This window comes from Harpia harpyja, chromosome Z (genome assembly GCF_026419915.1).
Source record: "Harpia harpyja isolate bHarHar1 chromosome Z, bHarHar1 primary haplotype, whole genome shotgun sequence".
NCBI classification, from domain to species: domain Eukaryota; kingdom Metazoa; phylum Chordata; class Aves; order Accipitriformes; family Accipitridae; genus Harpia; species Harpia harpyja.
This window is the reverse complement of record NC_068969.1, coordinates 36794646-36812908: the sequence shown is the minus strand read 5'-3', so window position 1 is coordinate 36812908 and position 18263 is coordinate 36794646. Positions and strand designations below refer to the sequence as shown.

Sequence of the window (18263 nt, the reverse complement as noted above, 5' to 3'; positions counted from 1 at the left end):
GTTGCTGGATGAAGTACAATAAAATCAATGGAAAGCCTGGTTTAAAGGCAATGGGTAAAAATTTTAGAATTGCTTATGTTTCTTCAGGTTGGCGATTGTGTGTTTTCTGTGTGTTTCTAGCAGTATTGTTCCAGTACTGATTTTGCCTCTAATTACTCATATAAACTAGCATTTTAAATGAAAATAAGTATGTGAAGAGAGACAAACTGTAGTACATTTGAGAAAGAAAGATGAAAAAGAAAGAAATGTATGAAGCCATTTCAGAGATTACATGGTCACCAAGAGAAAAATGAAAAAGTTAAATCTTCCCTCTACACTTCAGTAATGAAGTACTATTAATCTTACCAACACTTTTGTATGTATGTGGTCAGACTAGTAAAAGGGTTTGAAATAGAATGGAAAAAAACACTGGAAGTTGGAAGAATGTCTGAGTATATTATGCATCCACGTGAAAAACACCTGGCTCTGTGTGCCCCAAGAGAGTGCTGCCTGCGTGATGGGGTTAAAGTCTAATCAGAGCAGATTTGAGCTGAGTGGAGTCTGCCGCTTCCTCGCCTCTCCACACCGTGCTTGATGTTTCCTGTTTTCTGTACTCTGCAGTCTTGCTTAACTGCCTCAAAGTCCAGCTTGTTCAGCCCTATCTAATCAGAGGTATTGTTTATTAAGTGGTTTGTTTTCCCCATTCACCTACAGCCCTCACCCCCAATGCAGAGAGCCTGGCTTTTAACCCCACTGAAAGAAATCGCCTGTATTTCTGGCTCCACGGCAGTGTCTGCAGACATGTACATCAGGGAGAGTATAGATGGTGTTGGGCAGAACAGACTCAGGCCCACAGAGAGCACTGGGGGGACTGCACAGAGAGGGTTTGCTTGCTCTTCGTTCTTTGCATCTTTAAGCAAACAAACACCATGTAACAAACACCATGACTTGGAATGAAAAACAGGCAAGCACATATCATTACTGTTATCAAACACCAAATCTCTGTAATAATTTCAATAGTGGGGACAGCAAACAAGGATACAACTTTAAATCAGGCTGCCAGTGGCAACATTTCTGGACTGTGCAAAATAGCTGTAACAGGACATGAAGATAAATGCAGTAATGACACTGGTCTCTGTGCCTTTCTATTGACATTTTGTTTTTAAAAAAGCAAGTGGGCAAACAACTGGCTGCTATAATGGGAGACACTTAACTGTTTATTACCTGTTTATCTAAGCAGCACATAGTCCTCAAAACAGCACACTTTTAGGTGCTGCATGTTAACATTGGCATACCATTTGCAAAATACAAACTACAACAGATGTCTGAAGTGGACCGGTTTGCTGCAAAGACCATTGCAGATGCAGTTTCTGCACTGCTGGAGGAACACTGGACACCATGGCAGAAATTCAAAGAGAAGGTAGGCACTGAAGAATATATAGCTGGCCAGAGGCTTACTAACAGGGCAAGAAAATAGAACACTACTTATTCTTCATCAAAATTTAAAAATCACCAGTGGTTACACAGCTGGGAATATGGCATTCATAGCTTGCCATGCAGAACAAAGTCTTGGAAAAGGACATTGATATTTCTGACACTTAGCCTATAGATGCATGAATAAACTGGCTGATGGGGTGGATTGTCTCAAAGGATGAGCTGTGAGGACAGGTAGTTTGTGGAAATTAAGTTACTCTAGCAACAGAGACACATACAGTGAAGAAGCACAGACCATGGAGTACCTAATTCTATATGCGTTTTTGGCAGATGTATGTTTTACTGAAAATTATTCAGAACCATATGTTGGGCCCTGCCATCTGCTGAATTTGGATACGATGCCTGTAAAGCTGGTGTGGAAATACACAAAAAGAAACTCTTAACTTGGGGAGAGAAACTGCCACTGCCTTTGTAACTACAACTGCCTCCCACAGAAAATTACCTTTTTTATTTCATGAAAAATATAGCCTTTCTATACAAAAGTATACTACGGTTAAATTCCAGCATGGAGATTTTATCTCAGGTCCCTATTAAAATGCCTCAATACTTGATTGGAGAAAGGCCTGAGCAACGTGGTCTAGTAAGACCTGCTCTGAGTGGGGAATTGGACCAGGGACCTTCAGAGGTCCTTTTCAACCTGAATTGTAGGATCCAAATTATTACATCCATACAGACGCATGCAGATGCATGAACAGAGAAGTATCTTTCTTAGTCATATATAGTAAGGAAAGAGATAGATCTGCCAGTCAGGAGTTGAACAGTGGCACACAGAAAGAAGAGACAGTAGAGTTTTAATAGAAAGGGTTTTTATCTGGTAGAAAGTTTGCTTGTAAATTTCTTTAGAAAAAAAGTAATTCACCCTGCATCCAGCCAAATTGCTGTTGAAATACCCAGTCTGGCGATTCACAGCTCCTCACAGCTGAGAGGAAGGCTTTTTCCTTGTCTCTTCAAATGCAGTGCCTTCTCACTAAGACATTGACACCTACTGTAGTTAGAAAATCCTCTTAGGCCTCTATTCTAATAGAGACCTATCAATTTATGCTTTGTGTTCTGCCAGAATCATGCTTATGTCGGACATGCCTTGGAAACAAAGGTAGTTTTTGTTTAATTGAGTAACTTCCCCCGAATTTTCTTGAACAATAATGCCTTGAGTCCTGCTGTCTGGCCTATCAAGAAAGAATCCTCTTGTGCAAGCAGTAGTTGCTGCGTTGAAAAAGAGTCTCTGAACTATTGGGAATGAACCAACACCCAAGAAAACCCATATTGTTTGTTTCAAAAATAGTGAGTAAGTTTGGTTTAATGTGAGTAAACCCAAAGTCTTAAGGCCGCGTTTCAAGGAGTTGATGCTAGGTATCAACTATAATCAAAGTTATAATCAAAGTTATGTAGCCTGAGATATGGCAACTCAGCTCTGCTCCCCTGGTAGAAAAGAGAGGGAAAGGCTTGTGTGAAACTGCATTTTTAGCTGGAACTGTGGAACAAAATCCAACAGGAATTAAGAATTCACAGTAACATCCCATTTTCTGTTGCAACAGTGAAGTACATTTCTCTGACTTGTCATTTCTAATAAAACGTGGCACAGAAAACAGAAACAAAAATCAATCTACTTGTGAAAGTTCAGAGGCAGCAGCAGAAGGAACGCTTGCCTGAGATGCCACATTGGCATGGTGGGCTCTGAGCAAGTACCCGAATAACTCAGAAATAGCCCCCAGCAGGCTCAGTAAAAGAAGCACCTCTGTTGTAAAGGTGAATTGGGCACCTAAGGAAATTATTACAAAAGGACCTGAAGAATTTATTAACTTGCTCCCTGCAAAAAGGAGTTTGTTCTCAACAGGTTTATCTGAAACTCTCTCACTGGCAGATTCAGGTTGTAGGCCCTCTGCATATTGTTTGGTCTCCTAGTCAACTTCTCTCATCTCTTATGCTCTGAAAATTGTCTTCTAGTCTAGAAGGGATGCTTCAAATTCATGTTCTTAATTTTCAGCTATGAAGCTCAGTGAAATTATTGACCTCTCCTGGACTTCTGGGACAACAAATAAAGTACTACTGGGCAAACAAGAAAAATAACTTTGAGACAAATGGATAAATAATTTCCCACATCAAAACATTTATTAACTGCATATAGTTAGTTGGTTTCTTTTCTAAGGTTTCTTTCTTTATTTTCCTTCCTCCTTTTTCCTTTCCCTTTTCCATTTATTGTACCTTGCTGTGAGATTTTCTTTGCAAGAATGCATATGACTGGACCCTCATGAAAAGAACAGGGCATTGTCCAGGATTTGTATAGTATAAAGACAGAAAAAGATTGAAAAGAAAGCACACCACACTGAAACAGTCACAGCTGAAGATGCATAAACAAACAAGTTGTATTTTCTCACACGCACAGGCACTTAGTGGAATACATATATAATGACACTCAAATCCTGCCATCTTAACCATATTATAGTAAAGCCTGAGAATAGATTTGCCCACCTGCCACTGTGTGACCACTCTGGGATCTTTGGGATTCTCAGCAGCTGGGAATAAATTGTGGCTCTGCCTGTACAATTTTTCCTGTGTCCTCTGACAGGAGAGGTGCTTTGCCTTTGGAATGACATGGAATCCACAAGCAGTTTTTACTCACATCTGATTTCCAAACGTGTTATAAAAGTATCCCAGCTGATTACTAAGAGAGCAAAGCACTGCTCTGTGTTGTGAAGCCATTTCTCAGCTAACTTGCATTATGCATTTGTGTTGTGTAATTGATATCTATTGCACACTGACAGCTGGAGGTCTGCAACTTTCTTTGGTTCATCTCTCAAGAGTTTTATGTCTTTCACATCTACAACCAGACTTGTTAAGAGCTTAAGGCATAAATCACCTGGGAGAGACTGGGGGAAAGAAAATCCAAAGTAAAGCTCTTCCTTCACCAAAACCAAAAAAACAAACAACCCCAACTGACCAAAACTCAACAGAAACAACGTACTTGGTTTATTCCAAAGCTAGGAATGTGGTTTCAAAAATAGTTCAACCAAACTCCACATGTAAGTGAATTTGATTCAAAGCCCACTAAAGTTAGGGTGGGCTTTTCATTAGACATAAACATTTTGGTGCCAGTTTTGATTCTGTATGAGATCTGTCATCTGCATGGTTTTATATTTAACTGTGCCCACAGCTGTGGTACAAAGTACCTTTCCCAAATACCTAACAACCAGAGCACATTAAGTTAATGGGTCAGTATCAGAGTGGCCCCTTGATGTGTTGTGCTATTGTTGCTTGTTTTTATGAACAGCTAGCTTTGTTTCCTTTTGGTATTTTGTTTGCTGCCAGGAGCAGTGAATGAACCACTTAGTGCAAGCTGTGAATTACAGCTCCAAAATGAAACAAGGATCCCGCACAATAGCAGCACCTGATCTAATCTTTCCTTTGCCTCTGTGCTGATAGAAAGTCAAGGTAAATTCATATTGAACATCTAAGTCCAATCAGCAACTGATAAGGCCTCTTTTAATGACCTGGATTCATTACAACTAGTGACGATACCAACCAACACAACAGTCATCCTATGTTTTTTTATAATGTCTGTAACATATCAATGAAAACGTGCATTTGTGACCTGGCTGTGTAACATCAATGGCTGTTACTCTGTTTTCCTATTCCTACCTTCAGATGTGACCTTTAATGAAGCAGTGGAGGCATTGTTTTTAAGAGCCTCTGTTCCAAGAAAAAGGAGTGGGAAGCGAGGAGGTGCAGATATGATCTGTAGGGTGAGACAGTAACAAATACAGGCTTCGTAAAATTTGTGGGAAAGTGCACATAAACCACTGCTGCTTTTGAAAGGTCTGCTCAAAACCACAGCTTTGAAACAGAGGTCAGAGATCAGACCTTAGTAAGGATGGGAAAATAGGGGCTTTTCCCTCACTAGCTTAAACTTGAGACATTCACTTTGTCCAACATTTCTGTTGCCCTAAGGTGAGGATTTCTGTAACCAATGTAAAGGAGAGTAGGCAGTGTAGCTGTTTATATTGGTGTGAGAGCTTCTCCCTAAGAATGACTGAGGAGAGTAGACAATCCACACCCTCAGCTGGAATCCTCCCCTCCCCTCCCACATGGTGCATGGTGATTAGTTCCAAGTATATATTAAATAGGATCTGCATGTACATAAGTTTATTTTTTAAGAAACTTTTTTTTTTTAAAGAGAGTTATTCTTTGTCCACCTGGAGGCACAGGATGCCCAGCGTGAGCAGCACATCATCTGAGTTTGCACAGTCTCTCCACCCAGCGGCAGCTTCTCTGGGCTTTGTGTCTGGTAAGGCATGAACAGATCACAGCAGTTTCGGGTTGTCGTTTAGCCGAAGGCTGGAATACATTCCCACGTGCCGGACCAGGTTGGGTTCCACCACATAGGCCTTCTCCCCCTTAGTACGCAGCAGCGAGTAGAGGGCAATATCCTTAGCAAAGCCCTGGCGGCAGTGCAGCCCCTTCAGGTAACCTAAGGCACGGTGGGCAGATGGAGCGGAGAAAAGCATGGCAGGCGTGCAGCACTCGGTGACCGGCACGATATTATACAGCACGGGGGCCAGCCGCCGCAGCTCCAGCATGTAATGCCGTCCCACCAGCTCTGACAAAGCCATACTGTACAAAGCAAAGAACAAGACAATGGGCCAGCTGAGGCTGGGGCGCCCAGTTGCCCAGCAGTACACACAGTTCAGCATGGGCCCCAGAAACATGCCCAGACCTAGCCACTCGAGTATTCTCATGGGTTCGGGGTTGAAGTAGCGCTGAAGCCTCTCGGGATGGTAAAGCTTGAAGTAGAGTGCATCTCTGAGGTATGGTTTGGAGAAGCGGGCCAACAAGAGGTGCTGCAAGACAGGAAATATCTCCTCCTCTGGCACAGCATCATCTTCCACTATGAGGATATATTCTGGGTTGTACACCAACAGCGACTGCTCAAGGCAGAAGACGTAGTCCTGCTTCTCCTTCTCAAACTGGTTCACTCTGGGGTCAGGGTTCTCGCCAGTTTTGTCACGACTGACCATAGGAAAGAAGCTGCTCAGCAGCCTGACATCCTGATGGCTACTGGGGTCTGACTCCACATTGCAGAGGAGGATACGGTGGCTCCAGCAACGTGCACCACAATTCTGGAGGAGGCGGTGGAAGTGGGAGGCCACTTGCAAGACATAGTGGAAATCATTCCGCCTCTGCACAGTGATAATGGTGACCAGCAGCAAGGGCTGGAAGGCATCACCACCAGAGGCCTCAGAGGCATTTGGTATCTGTAGCTTCTCAAAGTAATGGAGGGCAGCCTGGCCCTCCTGCTGGTTCTGCTCCAGGAACTCCTGGCTCATGGGGTTCAGGTGCCAGCGCCGCAAATAGAAGTAAGAGTGGAGGAGCCGGTGACAAATCAAAGGTGCAAGCACACCGAATGTCACCACAGTCAGTGTGAGGAGATGGATAAAAGGACTGGACCAATGGCACCACCTCCCATAGAGCTGCCAGGCTTGGTATAACATGGCTGCTGCAGAAGGAGGCCACCCCTGCTCTATTCATGTCCTCATTCATTCAATTCTGATGCATCCTCCCTGGATTGCGAGGTATCACTGGGGTAGTGGCTGCCAAACCTGCAGAATTTGTCCAAGCCTGGAGAGGAAGAAAAGAGATGGTTAATGAAATAGGAACTGTCAGAGTGGGAAGACTGTGATTTGACAAAATGGAAAGCTGAGGGCTAGTCACTGAGTAAGCCAAAATAAAAGGCCCCTGAGGAGTCCTTTGTGGTGGGGGCATCACAAAATTGTCATGGAAGGTTGAGGAAAGATGAGCCAAACCTAGTTTCAAGCAAAGTGACCCTAAGTCCTTTTCAGTACATAGGAGCTCTGATCTGACTTAGCTAGATAAGACTTTGCTGTGTTTGTTACTGTGCTTCAAATGCATAACAAACTAGCAACATGGATGGAGGATGTGTGGAAATCCCTTTCTGGTAAAGGCAGAGAACTTTTAGACACCACTATCTGGTCACAGTAACATAGTAAGACTTGGGTCACAGCCAAGAACCAAAGCCAGATCTCTTGTATCTTAGCCTAGCACATATGTGAGAGACAAACTTTTACCTTTGTGGAATGACACATGCTTCCCTTCTGTTGCTCACACAATTCCAAATGCATACTTTTCCACTTTACTCCCCAGAGTGTGAAGCAAGGTAACAAAGATACCAATTTACTTCACCAAGGGCATGTGTACACCAAGTGTAATATGTGTGTGTGTCTCAGATGTCTCCTCCTCTCTAGACCCTGTGAAATACACAGCCACAGCAAGATTAACAGGTTGCAATTGAGCCATTGACTCATATTTGCTATTTAAAAGTTTGTAATTTAAAATTATATGCCTTTAATTTAAAACCAAAACATTTATATAAAAATAGTATTTTTTTGTACACACACACTTCAAGCAAACATCCACTTTCACAAAAATTAGATTTTGCCATATTTGGGGTTTCTGTTCTGCTTCTCTGGGCTGCCATGAACACCTAACAGCCTGGCTGTCAGAAGCTTACACAAAATCATGGCAATTAGGCTGTTTGGATGAATTCTCTGTGCCAGTAATTTCCCTTTTTAATCTGCTTTTTTAATCCCTTTTTTAATCTCCCTTTTACTTTCCATTCCCTCTCCTTATGAACCGAGCTATTCACATGCACCCCGCCCCCCCCCCCCCAGCTGACTGACTGTGCACCATTCAGTGGAGAGTTTCTCCCATTTTTAACCTTCTGCCTTCACCAAGTTCAATCATCAAATGGTGCTCCCAGACCAAAATGTTACCCTTTTTCCTTCTCTGCACTGTGGTCTGAAGCAGCCTAAGCAATGGTGTGTGGATAGAAAGAAATCAGGGCTGTGGCTTTTCTTCTCTGTCTCAGAAGAATCGACCATGTAGAAGAAATGACTCAGAGGACGCTGAGCAGGATCTAATTCTGGGACTACCTCAAAAGTGCCTTCGTTACCATAGTGACAGATTTGCTGTATTTACCATTAAGAAAACTGCTTCCTATTGCCATATGGGAATCTGATAATCTTATATAAAAGTCCTTTTACTAAGATTAATGGAAAATATACAAGAGTTATTCCAAATGTTTGTTAGAGGCCAGGCACTTCATGCTGTGAGATCTCGAACCATCTTTGCACAGACTGCGGCATCACTGTTGTGCTATCTTATGATTCATGAAAACACAAGACTTCAAAGATTCAGTGTCATTAAATAGAGATAACAAATTTACACACTGAGGCATGAGAATCTGCAGTGTCTTCCCATATAGCTCTTTTTTTTTTTTTTTCTTTCTTTCTGATTACACAACCCCATTTCACAGACACTGCATTGTATTGCATCAGTGGACCTTGTAAAAGCCTTAAAGGTGATGGCTGCATTTCAGCTGCCAGATCCAAGCCACGATGATTCAGGACATGAAGACCTGAAATCCATCAGATGCAAAGGCCTGGCATTTAAATGCATTTATTCATCCAAAATCCAGGGCGTTCCTTTTTCTCATTTTCTGCTAACCAGTCACAAACATTAAGGCAAGACACAAATGCAGAATCATACTCTACAACTCACACTGGCATACTTTTGAGCCTCCTCTTGATGCGAGCAGCATTGTTGGCACTGTCGCTGAGCCAGCCGCCAAACTTGAAAGTGAGGGCCACAGTGGGAAAAGGAGGTGAAGGAAAGCTAGAAGGTAGTTTAGTTCTGGGAGGGTAAAGAAACCTACTCTCCATCCGCCAGCTATGCTGGATATCGGAGCTACTAAAACCATGAGCCTGCAGCGAGCGCCGTGGCTCTCAGGATACACGCTGCAGCATCAACAATCTCCACGCAAGCAAGGGTCCTCCTCCCCCGCGCGTCCCCCGTGAGAAGGGAGAAGGGGCTCTCCTCTCTTCCCTGCCGCAGCAGGAGCGGCGGGCTGGCGGCCAGCCGAGCTGCCGGGCGGCAGCCTCACCAGGCGGCTCAGGGAGAACCTCGCCCGAGGCCTCGCTCGTCTGCAGCCCGCCTCGGTCAAGGCTGAGGCCCACCTGCCCCACGAGAAGGTCCCTCCCGTGTCCCCGCGGGTGGGCTCCCCCCCGAGCCTGCGGCCCCCCGCTCCCGCGGCCCTGCCGGCTGGCAGCGCTGTGCTGGCGCTCCACCTGCTGGTGTCCGCACCGCCGGCTGGCTGCACCACCCGCTCCTCGGGGGGTACCCATCATCGCCCACCCACTCCTCAGGGGGTATCGGTATCCATCTCCTCACTTCACAAACGGGAGGAGCCGACTCTAAAAAAGCACCCAGGACTGGAAGCCAGCCACGCAGGTCACCGTGTCGTGTTCAGCAGCGTTTCTGACTTGCCCTGGCTTCACCTCATCAGTAACACAACTCAAGATCTTGGAGGTCTTACCCTGGTTTTGCAGCTTGGAACACTTCGAGGAAAAAAACCGTCAAACAGGCACTTTTGCTTCTCTCCAAATCTTCCCCTGCTGCCTAGGCTGTTAGTACTCCCATTGACTGCCACACTCTTTATCAGTTTACTTGCAAAGAAAAAGGCTGTTTTCACTGCGTAGTGGAATAACCACAGAGGCTAAAAATGGTCAGGAGCATATTAAAGTGGGTCAAAGACTCTGGTTTATGCCAAAAACAGGCTGAAGGAGCTAGAAAAGAGGGGAGACACTGACCTTCTCCCTACTTTTTGGCCGTAACACTGGGAACCCAGGAGTTCCCAATCTAGATAGAAATTTCTTGCTTCTACAGAGGCAAAATCTGATCTTTTCTGCAGAACTTGAATCCAAAGTTTCTGGTCAGGCTGTTTTCTAGTCATTAGGATGGCTCTGACTTTACAGAAGTTACTCTGTTTTCAGAAGCTGTTGGTACTGTCACGTTCATTTTTTTCCCTTTTTAGAGGGGGGGGAAAAAATCTTGTTTGTTCTTCCTTAAGTATTTAAGTGGCATTTCTGACAGAAAAAAAAAGGAAGTTTGAGGAGAAAAGTAAGATTCAGAATTGGATTTTATAGTGCTCAAGTAATAAACTGTAGGAATCCTGAATAGTAACTATTTTGCAATCATGTAAATGCTTGCAGGGGAGGCCACTTCTATGTATGTTCTGTGCAGAACTGAGCCATTGCTTAAACGCATTTAGAAGCTGAGGCAATATAAAGCTATATATTCAGCTTGTTTCTTTACTTAGATCCTCATGATGGAGATTCCACCCAGAAACACTGGGTTCACCTGGTTCCAAATCTATGTTCCCATGCTCATTAATACCCTAATTCTTGGCTGAATTCTAGTGTTCAGGAAAAAGTGACCTCTGCACACACTGAGGAAGAGTAGAAAAATGAGTAACGTCCTCTTTGGGGTGCAGAATACTGTCTGCTGTGCTAGTGCTTTAAAAGAGAAAGCTGATTTTCTGTCTGCTCCAAACTCCTCTCCACAGAGGTGTTCCTGCAGGCAGGCATTCCTGGAAAAAAGCTTCCTACGTGTTTCAAAGCTGTGAAATTTTAGGAGACTCCTGGACAGCTAATGTAAGAGAGGGCATCTGTCTTCTGCTGACTGCTTTGCGAGACAAGGCCATAATTATTACTTTATGATTACAATATTAAATGACTCCTTTTTGCCTAATTACACTTCTTTTCAGTGTCAATGGGAAAAGCCATTCCTTTCCTAACTTAAAAACAGCTGGATGAAGTCATGTGGTCAGAAGCCATAGAGTCATCTCTGTGGGAAACAAAGGTAGGCTCTCGGAAATTGTCACGGAGAGGCTAGCTGTTACAGTCCCCACCTCAGCCATAATGATGGTAGTAGTAATGGTGTTCACACAAGTTGTAGTTTTGATTTGTGCATTGATCCTGTATAACAGCATCCCAAGTTGAAATGCCCCAATCTAATATCGTGCGGACAAGCTGCAACCTCAGGACCAAGCTCCTCTACTAATTAACCCTCTCTGGCAGAGACAAGAGCGTTGTCTTGGCTGTGATATTGTTAGTGCACCAGCAAACAGTCCTGCTTGAATCTGAGGAAACTGGTGCAAGCTTCACAAAGTCATAAAAAGCCATATAGATCTCCTTTTGTTTTATATATGCATGCTGACAGCTGACTGCTGTGTACAGATATCCTCAGCTTCCAAAACCTGAGGTCCCTACCATGAGCTGATCCCTATTACTGGACCAGATGGCCAGCTTTTCTCATCTGCAATTCATCTTGTTTTCTGACAGCTTTTAGTAGGTCAGGTGCCAGATAATATTTTTGCAAAGTGTGCAGGCTCGCCTTGAAAACAGCAGTGTCCAGTAGAAGCCAAACATTCACAGATCTGACCATTACACTTAGACGCCAAACTGGGAGTTGGGCTCCCTAGAAAACACAAACCATCCTGGCAAGAGCTGTGCTTCTAAAAACATTCAGCAGAACGTTAATAGCAAGAGCTCAGCAGTTGTTCTTTGATTGTATTTTACTAGCAGGTACCAAATACATCTCTTACCTCTTCTACCTCAAGCAGTGCTTAAAGCAGTTGTCATTGTATTGTTTCTAGACGATGAATGTCAAATAAGTCAGGCTGTTTCATTTAACTTTCACCTAAAGTGCTTCCTGCTATGGCAAAGACCAGGGCTGCTGCTGATGCACTTAATCTCTCAGTTCTCTTAGAACTTTACCTTTTGTTTCTTATGGTTTATGTACTAAAGGCATAACACCGCTACAGTCTAACAGGTTAATGATAGCTTGAAGCCTATGAGAAGTGGCTAGGGAAGTGGAGGCAGTTTGGCCTTGGCCCTTTGCAGGACTTTCATGCTGTAAGAGGTAGAAATCAATGGCACAGCCATCTATTTTGATCTGCTGTTCCTCAGAGCCTGTCAATGAACATACAAACTTCTGCCCAAGAAGATGGAACTTAAGCACTATTAGAAAAGTGAAAATGCACAGATAGACTGGGAGTAACCCTGTCCAGTTGGGAAACCCCAGAAACTGCAGAATTGCATATTGAATGTAAATTTATGGATAGGCTGGCCTGCTTTCCTCATTTAACCATAGTTAACTTTTAAAGGGTTGTAGTGGGTTGACCCTGGCTAGATGCCAGGTGCCCACCAAAGCCACTCTATCACTCCCCCTTCTCAGCTGGACAGGGGGGAGAAAATATAACAAAAGGCTCGTGGGTCAAGATAAGGACAGTTTAATAAAGTGAAAGTGAAAGTCACGCGCGAAAGCAAAGAAAAACAAATGATATTATTCTCTACTTCCCATCAGCAGGCGATGTCTAGCCACTTCCTGGGAAGCAGGGCTTCAGTACGCGTAGTGGTTGCTCCGGAAGACAAAAATGCCCCCCCCTCCATCTCCCTTTACTTAGCTTTTATATCTGAGCTAATGTCATATGGTATGGAATATCTGTTTGGTTAGTTTAGGTCAGCTGTCCTCGTTATGTCCCCTCCCGAGATCTTGCCCTGCCCCAGCCTGCCATTGGGGGGGGGGGGCAAAAGTGTTGGAGAGACAGCCTTGATGCTGTGCCAGCACTGCTCAGCAGCAGCCAAAACACTGGTTGTTATCAACACCTTTTTAGCTACTGATGCAGAGCACAGTGCTATGAGGGCTGCTATGGGGAGTATTAACTCCATTTCAGCCAGACCCAATACAAGGGTGTTCATAAATCCCTAGAAATCCAGGGAGCACAGATCAAAAGCTACTGAACTAAGAGGCAAGGTACATGGATGTAGCATCTGGAAGATACCTTCTCCATTTTCCTGGAACTAAGAAGGTAAAACTATGTCACCAGTGAAACAGGCTATGAACTGAATATATATTAATTACAGTTATTTCCCCAACTTCTGTCTTGCTTCTCATGTATATTAATTTTCTTCTGCCACATAAATCTGAAGGGAGCCCATTGTCCACACCTGCTGACTTTCACCTGGCTGCCTCCCTGCTATGCAGTGTCATGGGAAAGCAATGCTTTTCCCTGTTGCTATCAAGCAGTAACGTCCATACTCAGATCAAGTGGGAGTGGAAAGCAGCCTGGAGAAGAGAGTTCTGCAAGATAACAGCTTAACACAGACTTAAGGCAAGGGGTTTTGTGAGGAGCTGTCTTTTATTAGATGACACCAAAGGTTTACGTGGCTGTAAAATTAGTTACGCAATCTGTACCTGTCTGAATTTACATTTTCTTTTGTGCCAGAGGTAAAAAAAAGGGTATGTTGTTACAGAATTTGGTAACGATCTGTATAAAAACTGCTTCATATTTTCACAGAGGTCTGCCCAGAGCCCTCCAAAATCTTAAATGTGGCTTTTGGTTTGAGCCTACTTGTGCTAAAGCACAAGTATAAAATTCACATCTCTAATTGTTAAAAAAAGAAAAATGTTTTAGACAAAGCTGCTGCTAATAATGCCACCAGCTATTACCTTTCGCTGTCTGCTCTTGGAATCTGAGAGCTAAATGTGCATTGACTCATCAGAGATGCTATAGATAATTTGTATTTTAACTCCTTGTGTCACAGTCTTTTGCTAAAATAAGACCAGGGCCCCTGCATGCAAGATACCATACACAAATATAGTAAAAGGCATCTTCTACCTTAGTGGATCTTCAGCTTAAGAATATAAAAGACAGGAGGGAATCTGTTTTTCCCAGACATGTAACATATCAGCCTGGTTTTGTTGTCATGAACAACTGGCATTTTATAGTTTAACCATACTGGTAGTCCACACAGGCAAATTATCTAGAATAGCTATTGAAAAATCAGCTAGTAAATGTGGTATGCTGAAGTAATAGCAACTCTTTGCAAATTAAAGCAATCCGAACAGACCAGGAAGAAGAAATCTCAGTCTTGGAGAAGTCTGTCCCAAAGGAGCTCTTCCAGAGCAGCAGGAATAAGGTATCCCAGTGCTGCTATTGTTGAATAGCTCCTTCTATTCAATTTCTGTATGCAATTGTGCCCTTGGGGCCTGCTAGGAAACCAGCCATTTCACAGTCTCTGAAAGAGCAACATGCAGATGAAATTAGCACCCTGAGTATCTGTGACTTGGGTAGGTGTGACGGGTGCAGCCACTCTGACTGAGTGAGCAGCACTTTGGTTCAGGCATCACCGACAAACCAGCCCTGCTGTGCAAGCACGAAAACTGTGCTAGGCCATATCTTCTCAGGAACGAAGGAGTCTACGCCACGTCTTACCGGGAGCTAACAGTACCAGCCTGAGCCGGGACTAGACGGAACTACAACTGCTGCACCTGCAGTCCAGCACATACACCAGAGGGGGGGGGTTGACTACGAGTCAATCACTTTATGCTATAGATATCCGTAGCCCCCCCGAGCCCATTGACCTCTCCTGTATGGCTGTGGGCTGCATGGTGGTGATCTCCCCTTGAGCACGGACACCTCTCAGGGTTACTCCTCGAGGCTGTGAGACCCCTCACCCGGCATCTGGCATCTATAATGAGGTAACCACATATTACATTAGGCCTACAAGGATATTGTAGGCTAGTGACATTTATATATCCAGCTATAGCTTAAGCCTTAGAAGTGTAGTAAGTAGCAGAGTGTTTGACCACTGTCTAATCATCGTTTAAAACATTGCTGAAATCATCACTTAGATTATTGTCCAATTACCATTTCATTACAGCTTGATTATCGATTAATTATTGTTAAATAATCACTGTTTAATTATAATTCAATTATTGCTTAATCAACATTTTATTATTTATGATTCAATCATTGATAAATTATCATTTGATCATCGTTTAATCACCAATAAAACCTTTTACTTAACCCCACAATGATGACTTCTCTTAATAATTCACCTGTAACAGTAGGGCTGGGGATGTGGGTATATGACTGGGGGAGAGGGAAATAAAAGGAAACAGATGTGGTGATGGCTGCTAATGCAGAAAATGTTGCAGCTTTACTGTTGTTCATTTATGATTGTAAAGAATAAAACACAGTAATAAATAGAATACTATTTTCTTGAGCAAAGGCCTTTGATGGTAAGGCTGTAAGTTTACAGTTGGGACAGGTCTATAAAAATGCAAAACCTTACCAGGTGACAACTGGAACACTGTGATTCTAACCTCTGTTTGAAAGAAAAGATGTTTAGTCATATTGATAAACAGCGTTCCTTTTTTAAGAGACACTGTCTAGTAATGTTAAACAGTACTACTGACTTTCTCTGTGTCCGACTCACTTGTGTCTGAGGAAAACACAATCTTCCTCCGCTCCCCGCCCAATGTGTGAAACAGACTATTTATCCTGCATAGAAAGGCACGATAAATGGGATGCCCTGGTTCTGGGGGATACTGGTGATCTCTCTGAGCCCCAAGGGAAGAAAACGGGATAAATACAGTAGCTGAAAAATAGTCTGTTACATAATTAGTATCACCTTTGTTAGACAGACAAGAAAGCAGATTTCATATGTGCAGGAGGGTTTTTCTCCTGGTTTTTGTGCTTGTAAATGCTTTCCGAATCTGGTGTGCCTTTATGGCAGCCCATTGGTAAATAAATAAAATTGTTTTCTCAGCAACTCTATGAGAGCAAGCCAATTTATGGACCTGTAGTGCACATTGGTATTGTTTCATGTTTTGCTGCACCATCAGCACAGCTGCAAATTTCCTCCACAGCCTATGATTTTCAATGTCAGTGGCTTCAGTCATTAGGTTTCTTAGGTGCTCCTCTTTGCCTTTGGGAGAGCTGCCAGGTAGCACAAGGTGACCCTTAAAGCACTGGGATTAATAGCAGTTACCTTAGCCATGATGGTCAAAGAGGAGAGGGCGTTAGATAAGAAAAGCTGATCCCCCCTCCACTCTCTGCCCTCCTTGCAAAACAGCAGAGACACAGATGGTATTTCAGTGTGCCCAGTCATCAACCTCCTTGCCCGGACTTTTGACCAAGGAAATTCTGGCCATGCTTCTACCTTGGCCAAGGGCTCCTTTGGGTAGCACCAAGCACAGGGCGGAAGCTGGGTAGTGGGTTTTTTCTTCTTGTTTCCTTAAGAGTTGCATTCGCCTTCCCTAATGGAAGCACTGTTTCTTTAGGCCCAGCCAGGCTCTGGCCACCCTCTCTTCTGCTCGTCACCATGTATAGTCACATCCTCAGAGCAAGCACAAGACATTTCCTCGTTCCCTGGAGCCTTTCCACTCCCCCCGCCCCTCGCTCGGGTGCCTCAGCTACAGCAGCAAAGCCCAGCTGGCTCCCGGAAAGCCATGCCCTTCTGCACTGCTAAGCAGCCACCAGCAACTTCGCGCCTTCCGCCGCCCAGCTGCCCCAGGGCTCGGTGCAGCCGGCGGGACAGAACCGCCCCCCCACCCCCCGCCCCGCCAGCCTCCGCTCCGCGCTGCCGGCCCAGCGCCTTCCCCGGGCGGTCCCCAAAGCCACGTCGGCCGAGGACTTGGCCCCTCTCCCCGCAGTCCCCGCCGCAGAAGCGAGAACCGACACCCCCCCCCGCCCCCGGGGGTGGCAGCCCGAGACACGGAGGGGCGATTTACCCTTTCCTGCTCGGCAGCCTCGCCCCGCGCACCGGGAGGCGTCCCGCAGCCCACGGCAGAGCCGGGCTCCCCGCTGATCCGGCCCTTCCGCTCCCCTTCTCCCGGCTCTCCGCCCCCGGCGGGCCGGGTGGTCCATGCAGCTGCGCTCCGCTTTCCGCTTTATCTTGCCGCCCCGCTTGTTGCTCACTTCTCTTCCGCAAATTCTTCTCCTCCCTCTCGGGCGGTGAGGGTGGGATTAAAGGCATCAAAGCCGGCATCAAAGCCTAAACACATGACTACGCCAGCACAGAGATTCTCGGAAGGAGGGGAAAGGGAGCCGGCAAGAGTGGGAAACCAAAAACCAGAGGCGGGGGGGGGAGGTCTGTGAAAGCAGGTGACGAAGCTAAAGGCGAGTTGCCTGAGCCCCAGAAAGACTGCCCCGGCGCAGCCGGAGCCCCTTATCCCTGCTCGGCGGTCCCCGAATCCTCCGTCGGGAGCAGCGAAACGCCAGCCCGCGTAGGGCTTGCAGAGCCCTGCGGTCCTCTACGGCTGCACAAAGCTCCCCAAAGCCCTGCCCTCGCCAGGATTTCAAGCGTACCCCCGGCATCGGTCAGGTGTATTTATATATTTGTCGGCTCCCATGGCCACGCCTTTGCGGCACTGCCCCGTCTTGCTCCTTCTGCATGGCTCCCCTCCCTCCCGAGTCGGTAGCCGGTTTATCTTCCGGCCGCCAGCTCTGCGCCCCACGCCGAGCCCTTTGCCAGCCGGCCAAATCACGGTGCGTTGCCTTACCTCGAGGAGCGAAAGATCACTCCCCGCATGCTCAAGTGGAGAGTCAGCGCTTCAGAGTTACCAGCAGATTGTTTTATGTGCGTGTCAACCATGATATGCAGAAATGCGAAGCTTTCCCAGTGGGAAGGCTCATCAGCTACACCAAAATTTGTATCAGGCTGTTCAGGATCCAAAAATCACATCAAACTGACACAAGAGTGCCTCTGACCTGTTCATTTCCCCTTCCCCTTCTCTCTGTGTTCCAGTTCCTGGTTCTTCTACACACATAGAAGAACAGCCCTTTGACCATAATTATACTTAGTTACGCAAACTGTTTCTAAATTCTGTTATCTGAAATATGCCTCAGAGAAAGTATTCTGTCTTTCGTTGTAAGAACTCCTTAGTTTTGTGCCTGCAGCTCCAGAAAAAATGAGTGCATATATTCAGGCTAAATTCTTTCCAGGCTCTGACCTCTCTTACTTCTAGGAAAAATCTGAAAAAAAACCAACAAGAAAAAATCCATTATGCTGTTTCAGTAAAACACTATGTTCTGTTCAGCACAGCTAGAATTTTGCTAGAGCCCAGTCCAGTGATCAGAAGCTTCTAGC

The 18263-nt window shown here is 45.1% G+C and overlaps 1 protein-coding gene and 1 long non-coding RNA gene across 4 annotated transcripts; one reads left to right on the top strand and one right to left on the bottom strand.

Moving 5' to 3' along the window:
- The first annotated feature begins 1027 nt into the window (after positions 1 to 1027).
- On the top strand, positions 1028 to 3597 carry LOC128137347 (uncharacterized). Its single transcript, XR_008233673.1, has 2 exons — positions 1028 to 1399; positions 3458 to 3597. It is a non-coding gene; the product is annotated as an uncharacterized LOC128137347 (long non-coding RNA).
- Positions 3598 to 3818: 221 nt separating this feature from the next.
- Positions 3819 to 17837, bottom strand: PGAP4 (post-GPI attachment to proteins GalNAc transferase 4). Of its 3 annotated transcripts, none has more exons than XM_052778202.1 (2): positions 17677 to 17837; positions 3819 to 7086 (listed from the first exon to the last, which is right to left on the bottom strand). In XM_052778202.1, the coding sequence occupies exon 2, from the start codon at positions 6957 to 6959 to the stop codon at positions 5772 to 5774; it is 1188 nt and encodes a 395-aa protein (XP_052634162.1). In that variant the 5' UTR covers positions 6960 to 7086; positions 17677 to 17837; the 3' UTR covers positions 3819 to 5771. The 3 variants fall into 3 exon arrangements, with proteins under 3 accessions (XP_052634162.1, XP_052634160.1, XP_052634161.1); XM_052778200.1 differs by lacking the exon at positions 17677 to 17837 and adding an exon at positions 16906 to 17133; XM_052778201.1 differs by lacking the exon at positions 17677 to 17837 and adding an exon at positions 9046 to 9286.
- Positions 17838 to 18263: the final 426 nt, after the last annotated feature.